The sequence below is a fragment of the Gastrolobium bilobum genome, unplaced genomic scaffold (assembly GCF_033153095.1).
Source record: "Gastrolobium bilobum isolate Gb01-03AN ecotype WA unplaced genomic scaffold, APGP_CSIRO_Gbil_v1 utg17271, whole genome shotgun sequence".
Taxonomy (NCBI): domain Eukaryota; kingdom Viridiplantae; phylum Streptophyta; class Magnoliopsida; order Fabales; family Fabaceae; genus Gastrolobium; species Gastrolobium bilobum.
In genome coordinates, this window is record NW_026897716.1 from 100,831 (window position 1) to 110,034 (window position 9,204).

The window sequence follows — 9,204 nt, forward strand, 5'->3', positions numbered from 1 at the left end:
GCCAGGGATTGATTGCTATCAACATTAATTTTATCTATTAAATCATAGATTGGATCATTTTTTATTTTATTTTTGATATTATTTTTGTTAATTGAGTTGAACCCACTTATTGGATCCACTTTTCTTAGTTTCCCTGATATATGCAGCTACGAGGCATTGTTGACTCTAGTGTCTTACACTACGAACTAGAGTTAGGAAGATTAGAAAGAACTAATATGAAGAGTACCTCCGTAAGGAGAGTACAAGAAGCAACTAGTTTTAACCTTGTGGAAGAGTTAGACATGGCTGAAAATCAAAATCTTCCTGAGGAGTTGATGGATTAGTACTTTAACCCCAATTTCTCGCATCCTATGGCGAACATATTGATGAGTCTCCAATTTACTATGTATTAAGGATCAATATGAACATGAAATTGATTTAAAAGTAATTAAAAGTTATGAGAATTATAATTAAATTGTTATTTTATTCTCAATAATATTCTCATAAGATTTCTGATATTTTGTAGTAATTTCAGCTCAAAAAAGAGATAATTGGAGATATCAAGTAAAGTTGCTTTAGATTTTTGAATCATTGAGGATCTTATCAAATCTTCCTTTGAATATTTTTAAGGAAAGTTTTTCATTAAATTAAAAAAAAGGGAAGATTTGAAGGATTGAATCAAAAATATGATAGGAGATTCTAGTGAAGATTCCATTGAAGATATTATGGAAAATTAAAAGATATGGTTTTCATCCCTATAAAAAGGCATCTCTTGGAAACTCAAAACAGAATTGGACAGAGGCAACAATATTCAGAGGATGAGACTCACACTAGAGATCAGGATTCCGGAGAACTTGAAGATTGAAGACCATTGATCTTTCTTCTTCATCTTTTTCTTTTCTTTCTTTGTTATGAATTCTTTTTATTATTTTAATTTGTTTAAGTTAGGCATGAATATGTATGGCTAATTTCTTTTTGTAGTTGGGATCACGGACCCGATGTGAATCCTTTATATTTTCTATATTGTTTTTATAATTAAATTAGTTAGTTTATTTTATTCTACATGTGTTAATTTTTCCATATCCTGATTAGAATTGGCCACTCTAATTATAAGGCTTTGCGGGTTAGGACTCACAATAGACATATTGGGGTTTTAGTCTGGACACGGGTAGAATAACAATTTGTGTATGATCTAGACATAGGCTTACATAAATTGCAGACTTTTAATTCATTTGCTTAATGCTTAATTCAAGAGGGATTACTAGGACACTAGGATTCTAATTGGGTTAAAGGGTTGAAATCACTAAGATATTAGGGTTCAACTATTTTATAGGGAAATAATGAATTGTATGAGCAAACCAATTAATTAATTATAAAATACAATATAGGAATATAAGAGAGGATCGGAGATGAAGTGCATCATGGCTACAGTCTTTTTACAAATTTTAATCAATCTCATATTTTTCGTTACGTTCTTGATCTTTTCTTGCATGCGTTTTAATATTAATTGTTTTTTATTCTGTTTTTAAAATTCTAACAATTAATCACTTTCACAAATCAAACAAATTTTCTTTTCCAACTTAAGAGGAACAGTTAAATTAGTACTTGGTGCATTAATCCTCGAGGGAACGATCTTTACTTATCACTTTTATTACTTGAAACGAACGGTATACTTGTTGATTTCGCAACACATATTGAGGCCATAGATTCATGCCAATAATTTTGAGATCAAGACTTCCTTCATGAATATAATTCAGCGCAATCAATTTGAAGGGAGTCCGTCAGAAGATTTGAATCAACTTATCACAATCTTTCTAGCAGATGTGCGATCTGATTAAGGCCAACTGGGTGACTTCTGAGGCAATTCGCCCTATGCTATTTTCGTTCTCTTTGAAAGAAGAGCAAAGGGTTGGCTGGATCTATAACCTCTGAGTAGTATAACCACGTGGGATGACTTTGTCGTCAAGTTCAGATGAAATTCTTCCCACTTTCTAGATTCTCCGAACTGAAAGAACATATTGACAACTTTAAACAGCTTGAAGGAGAGTCTTTGTGCATTAGCTGGGGCAGATTCAATAGTCTTATGAGGAGGTGCCCATATTACGTGCTCTCAAATGATGAAAAAGTGCAGACTTTCTACAAAGGGATTTCACCAACCTATAGAGTACTACTTAATGCTGCAGTTGAATTGTGTGGATTAATCAGGTGAAGAAAAGTAACTTAATTAAGTTGTGGATAGAGAGGTTATTCACACCACATAGCCTTTAAACTTGAACATAATGAATTTGATAAATAATTTAGCCATAGAGATGTGGGAATTAGTTATTGAGTATATGTGTTAGGTTGGTCAAAAGTCCCAATATACCTTAGTTTTCAGTTACTAATTAAGCATTAATAGATCATCGTTATAGCATTGTTGCAGTATTGTTGTATCAGGAAAATTGAATATAACCTTAATCTCATCTATCACTTTAATACCTTAGAATTAGCTTACTGTTTTCTTAGTTTAATTGTCTTTTATTTTACAAACCCAACCATAAAAATCAATCATTTTTTAGTTTCTTTACTTAAATAATCATTTCTTTATAAATCATCTTCGTAGGAACGATCTTGGACTCACACATCCCTTTATTACTTGTGACACGTGCACTTGCGTATTTGTGTGATTGAATTAATTGATTGCAAATTGCACAATAGCGCTTGATCGCGCTTATGGGTGCTTGAGTGCTCTCCACCTGTGCAGAACACTACTTCCTCTGTTTTCTCATGCACATTTGGGGAATTCCTCCGACAACTTTCATAAACCTGATTGACAATCTCAATACATCAAATATCCTACATTATTTCAACATCTTATATGAACTAATTGGTTCATGACCCTTCTATTATATTCATACTTCACTATACATTCTTTACAACCTCATTGTCTTAATCATAGCCAAAGTGACATGGATATTCCCCATTCTCACCAATACTCAAAATGCCAATATGGGACATATACAAGTTCTTGTACCAAAATACAGTCCAGAGTCAGGTGACTTAGATCAACATATGAACAAACCAAGCATGGCAAATACAATCTCATGCAACAATTGTTCATATCCTAAGTCAACTATACAAAATAAGTGCTATTATTTGCATCATATGAAGTCTCTCCAAAATGCTATACAATCTATATGCACAATATGTCTTCAATATAGCCTCTAAGTAGGCTTTTTGCCCAATGCTCCAAAATGATCAATAGTACTTGAAATAGTGGCTCGAAACGTGGGGTGAGATATACATATATATCTCAGTAAACTAAGGGTCCTGAAGGGTCACTCTACCAAATGGTTACTCAATTGAGCAACATGGATAATATCCACACAGTATATCATGCAATCAAATAGACAACTGGGCACAAATCCAAGAACATCAATCGTGGATTCCATTCAAGGACCCCCATCATACAACTCCCAGGACCCTCCTAAAGCATTCACAACTCTAAGACACAGTGCCAACCAAAACTCCCTCATGTAGACCTATCCGGTGGAAGTTCCCAACAAATATTTCTACTGGCCAGAGAAATAGACAATAAGGCCTACGGGCAATCAGGCTCACAACAACATACATATTACACGCAACATATTCAAATGCATGAGCATACCTCATTAAACATCATCACAGAAACACAATTTCCAATCATTCCCAATGGACATGGTAAAGCAAACAAGGGGATTAACCTCAGAACACAGAGTTTACCCTAATCCTTTGTGGTCAAGTACCAATAAGATCCTTAAAGCAAAGTTCCAAGATTCAATCCTCTTCTATAGGATCAAAGTGAGCCAACCTATAATGATCATGCAAACAATGATCATCAACAACTTGATCAATAAGTTACAATAATCTCACAATACACAACAACTCTCACATTCCAACCCAATTTCCATCAAAATATGTCCATATGGCCGATAGGCACCTTGTCACAAACTAAAGGATTTTCCAATTGTTCTATCATGTTTTACTCCTCATCCAATTCCATTATTTAATGCCCCTAACACCCACACATGATTTCCACCAACCATACTTATGACTCCAACCACCACTCCCATCATAAATTTCACCAAGTTATCAAACTTTATCACCATAGATTTTATTTATTCAATCTCCATCACTTATCATTCTAAGCATTAAATTCTAAAGGAGGCATATGTTGTGCAATTGTGTACCCCTTTTATCAATCACACATTACGCAAGTGCACGTGTCAACAAGTAATAAAGTGGATGTGTGAGTCCAGATATCGTTCCCACGAAGAAAATTATAAAATTAGGATCAATGTGAAGAAATTAAGGTAACAATAATGATTTGTAATTGGCTAATGTCTAATTTAACAATTAAGAAATAAAATAAACTAAGATTAATGATTAACTAAGAGAATGCAGTAGCAATATAAGTTTTCCAAGTGTTTAAAGATAGATTGGGATCAATTTCCCCATTATTGCAATTCACCAGAATACAGTAACCATGCTACAACAATCATCCATTCAGTAATCAGAACACTAATGCATGCAAGGGCTCTCACCAACAATATATGTATACTAAGTCCCACATCTCTATGGCAAACACAATTATGAATTCATTAAGTTCAAGTTCCATATGATTTTGTGGTGCAAGTGATCTCTCTACCCACAATTAACTAATTTTACTTAGTTAAACCACAATGCTTAATAATATTCAGGATTCACCTATATCTCTGTAGCCTAAATCCTAAGTACCTTGCAACCCTCTCTCGATGAATTAACAAGATTAAAGATAAATTAACACTTTATTAAGCAACTGAAAGGAAAATTATGCAACAAAGTTTAGGCAATACTGTTTACATCACAATAAGGGTACTCTATCACCCAATCCTAACAATTTAGATCATACTTGGGTGGAAAGAAGTAACAAAGAAAGAAAATGATTCCACAAAGCTAAAGTAAAGAAAGCAGGGACGTTGCTGTAGCACTGCTCTCGCAGCAACCATGAGCTACACCACCATCAACCTTGCCGCCGCCGGAATAGTGCAGAAAGTCACTAGGTTCAATGATCTCTCTATTGAACCCTAGCCCCTTCCTTTGATTCGTTGGATCTCTCTCAACGAACCCTCAAATTCCCTTTAAGTGTTTCCCTCACTTTCTCTTTCTAAACGAGGGGCTATCCAGCCTCAAAGAGAGACTCTCCAACCTGTTTGATGTGTGTAGGCTTCTTCTTTTTATAGACATTGATGAATTAGGCTCCAATTAGCTCTTTAAATCCATTACAAATCATGTTCAAATCTTCTCTATTTGCTGCAGCAATGATTGAAGATACAGCTCTATCTTGCTGCAGCATTGAAGATTCTTTCCTTATTTACTGCAGATATGATTGAAGTTACATCTCTGTTTTGCTGCAGCATTGAAGATTCTTTCCTTATTTGCTGCAGATATGATTGGAGATACAACTCTGTTTTGCTACAGCGCTGATTGGAGATTCTTTCCTTATTTGCTGCAGCTATGATTGAAGATACAGCTCTGTTTGCTGCAGCACTGATTGGAGATTCTTTCCTTATTTGCTGCAGTGCTGATCAAGGACAGCACATAATGCTGCTACATATCTTCTCCAAATCTTTCCAAATATACTTCAGATTTGCTTTGGATTTGTGCGCGCTGATTTGTGGGATATTTGATTAGGATTCTTGAAGATCTTTTAGTGATTATTCAAATCAGAATATCTATTTTCGTGCTCAGAAGCTTCCCTCAATTAATTTGGGCTTGGGTCCATAGCTTGCTGGTGATGATGTCAACTAGACATGCTGCTAAACTCATCTTTGATTCTACAACACTGCTTTCCAATGCTACAGCACTGACCTGCAATAAAATAGAAAATGAAATAAATGATTCTTACACTCAAATTATCTTCAAATATCAACACTTAACATATTTCTCATTTAAATCATGAAAATATAAAATTCATGCAATAATCATGTAAAATCAAGAGAATTATGCATATTTATGGTACCAAAACATCATATATATAAGCCTAAAATTAACTCTCCATCAGAGAGTTATCACACTCCAAACTCAAAATGTTGCTCGTCCTCAAGCAACAAAAAACTTCTCAGGCTTAACTAACATCAAATCAGTAACTTCTGTATCAGAGACTATTGTTGAGATTCTCCATAGTGCAGCAACATTGCTACAGCACAGTTGCATGTGATTGTTGATCTTCAACCATCATCCTTACTCAACTTCAGTATTCCTTGTTGGCTTCATCTTCTCAAGGCTTCATAGCTTTTGGACAGATCAGTGTGTGTGTGTGTGTGTGTGTGTGTGTGTGCTAGAAACTTCCGTCTTGGGTTGATCCACCTTGAAGCTTCAAACTAAGAGTCCTAAGGCCTAGTTGCTTGACTCATACTTTGCCAGACCTGAATCCACACCCATGTGTACAAGACTTGAAGGAACGAGTGTCCACCTTGCATCTTTCATTTTTAGCTTTGCCTTCCTCTTTTGTCTTGTGCTTTTGCACTTATTCTATTTTTTGGGGTTTTCACCTCTTTTCTTTTTCTTTTTACTTTTCTTTTGATTCCCGTTTTTTTGAGGAAGAACACCTTGTGCAATTGCACTTTGTTGCTTGGCTTCTTTCACCCTTATAGCCTTCAAACTTGTCTCATGTGATAGGATTCAAACCCAACAAATTTCTGAGTCCTAAGCCTTCTTCCGCAATTCACTCCTTGGTTTCTCTTGCCTACAAGCGGTTCCTTGTGCTTAGATGATCCCTCCATTGGCCTTTCACCTTAATTGGTTTTTGCCTTCAAGTCCTACTTTGGTATCCATTTAGACCTTGGCTTAAGATCACTAACTTTCACTCTTACACAAATGCTGTAGCAATCCTGTAACAATGTAGATCATAACAGAATAGATAGAGATACAACAATACTTCATCAATATTATGCCAAGTCTTTCAGTTCTTAACATTCTTTACTCAGCATCAGTACTGAGTTTTCTTCTCATTCTTAACTCAGCATCAGTACTGAGTTTGCTTCTTAAGTCCCTTATTTTCTTTTCATGTTTTGCCTAACTTCTTTTATTTGCAATAGAAAAAAACTAAAACCTAATTAAAATTAAACAAAAAATTAAACCTACGTAACATATAAATTCCTTACTAATATTTTTCCAATAGGTCCAAAGAGATATAGACAAGAAAAGAACAAGACGACCTGAGTTATCATTGAATTTTCAGAATGGTGGAGTCCCTTTGTTGTTGGGACTCCAATCTCAATTTTTTGAACGAGGTTCTTGCTAAAATGCCTTGGGGGACTCTAAACTCAGCTTTTTGCTGAGTTCTTTCAGGATTTCATTCAAGAATTAAACTTGACTTTCTTCCCTTTAGCACCTTATTCCTTCTGCCACAACTATGATGTAGCAATGTTGTAGCAGTGAAACCTTAATTGCCCATAAATTGCACCTGCATCAACAAAAATAATGAGTGTAGAATTTGTTTGCTAATTTATCCTAATCTAAAAATTGAAATTCAGAAATTTAAATGCAATAAAACTAAAGAAAAGTATAGAAATTTCCTAATTGATTTGGGCTGCCTCCCAAAAGCGCTTGTTTTATAGTCTTCAGCCTGACTTTGATTGAAGATCAAGGTGGCTTAAAATAAAGGAAGAAGAACAACTTTGAATCCTTGGTTAAATTCTTCTCGCATATAGACTCCTCCTTCATCTTGACCTTGGGATTACCTTTATCTTGGTGTCCTTTTATTTCAAGAATCAGCTCACTCTTCCACATATCTTTCATAACCTTTGGGGTATCAAGGCATGACTCTTCAAGATATTGAGAAACAACTGGGTCCTTCTTTATGTCAAGGATTGAAAAATCTAATGGTTGTGCAGAGTTGCCAATCATCACATTTTCAACAACATCAACTGATATTTTCATGACTTGACTATAGGCACTTGCAAAGTCATCTTTGTAGACCTTATGCTCTTTATTCCCATCTTTTCTAGTAGATTCATGGGCATCAAATTCGCATTAGCCTCAATATCACATAAGGTACTATTCTCTGGCACATCATCTTGTTGCTTCTGAAGTCTTTGAGGGAAGGGAGATGGTGGTCTAATTGTCCTGTTAACTTGCTGACAGTGTTGTTGCTTCGCTGTAGCATTCTTTTCTGTGTTAGCAACTTCAGGTGCAATAGGTTATTCTTTTAATTCATCTTCCACAGCAACTTTGTCTCCTTCCTTCTTAATTTCAGCTTCCTCTTTCAGATTGTGGTAGTTCTCTATGGCCTATGGTCTATCTACTGCCTTCTCATTCTTTAATGCTACAGCTTTGATTTGCTCATATCCAATGCTTCTTGGATCTTCAATATTGTTGGGCAGTGTTTCATATGATATATCTCTCACAGATTCTACCAACTGACCCATTTGAGTCTCCAAGTTCTTGATTGATGCAGTTTGGTCTTGGATAAGAACATCATTTCTTGCCATAAAGTCCTTCAGCATACTCTCCAGTGCATCAGAGTTGTCAGCTTGTTGTTCAGGCTGCTGGTAATGCTGTTGCTGTTGCTGGAATGGTGGTCTGTGATCTTGCAGTGCTGTAGCATACGCTGACCCTTGCTGTTTCCCTTCAAAATAGGAAAAATTTGGATGATTCTACCAATCTGGGTTGTAGGTGTTTGAATATGGATCATTCATGTTATAATTTCCTACAAAACAAGCAGATTGAGGATTTTGGGGACAATCATCATAAACATATGGGCCATTACAGAAAACACAAGATACAACATTATAAATTGAATGTGCTTGTTGTGCTCTAGCATTAGCAGTAAGATTGAAAGTCTCTATACTATTATTCAGAGAGGATGTATGTGATGCTAATGAAGATATAGCATCAAGCTCTAGTAATCCTGCAACTTCATTCTGTGCAATTGACCTCTCTGTTGGCCATGGGTCATTATTGTATGCCATCCTTTCTTGGATATCATATGCTTCAATGTAAGTCTTGTCCAAGAGGGCTCCTCCAGATGATGCATCTACTATATCTCTGTTTTGTCCATTCAGCCCATTGTAGAAGGTTTCCATCTGGATCCATTCGGGTATGCCATGATTAAGGCATCTCCATAGCAATTCCTTGAATCTGTCCCAGCTTTCATATAGTGTTTCTCCATCAAATTGCTAGAACATTGTTATATCATTCCTCAATTGAGCTACCTTGGTGGGA

General features: G+C 35.6%; 1 protein-coding gene across 1 annotated transcript; it reads right to left on the bottom strand.

The window, feature by feature from the left end:
* Positions 1–7,916: 7,916 nt before the first annotated feature.
* On the bottom strand, positions 7,917–9,065 carry LOC133309540 (uncharacterized). Its single transcript, XM_061510322.1, has 3 exons — positions 8,699–9,065; positions 8,286–8,608; positions 7,917–8,147 (listed from the first exon to the last, which is right to left on the bottom strand). Exons 1-3 carry the CDS (start codon positions 9,063–9,065, stop codon positions 7,917–7,919), a joined length of 921 nt encoding a protein of 306 aa, XP_061366306.1.
* Positions 9,066–9,204: the final 139 nt, after the last annotated feature.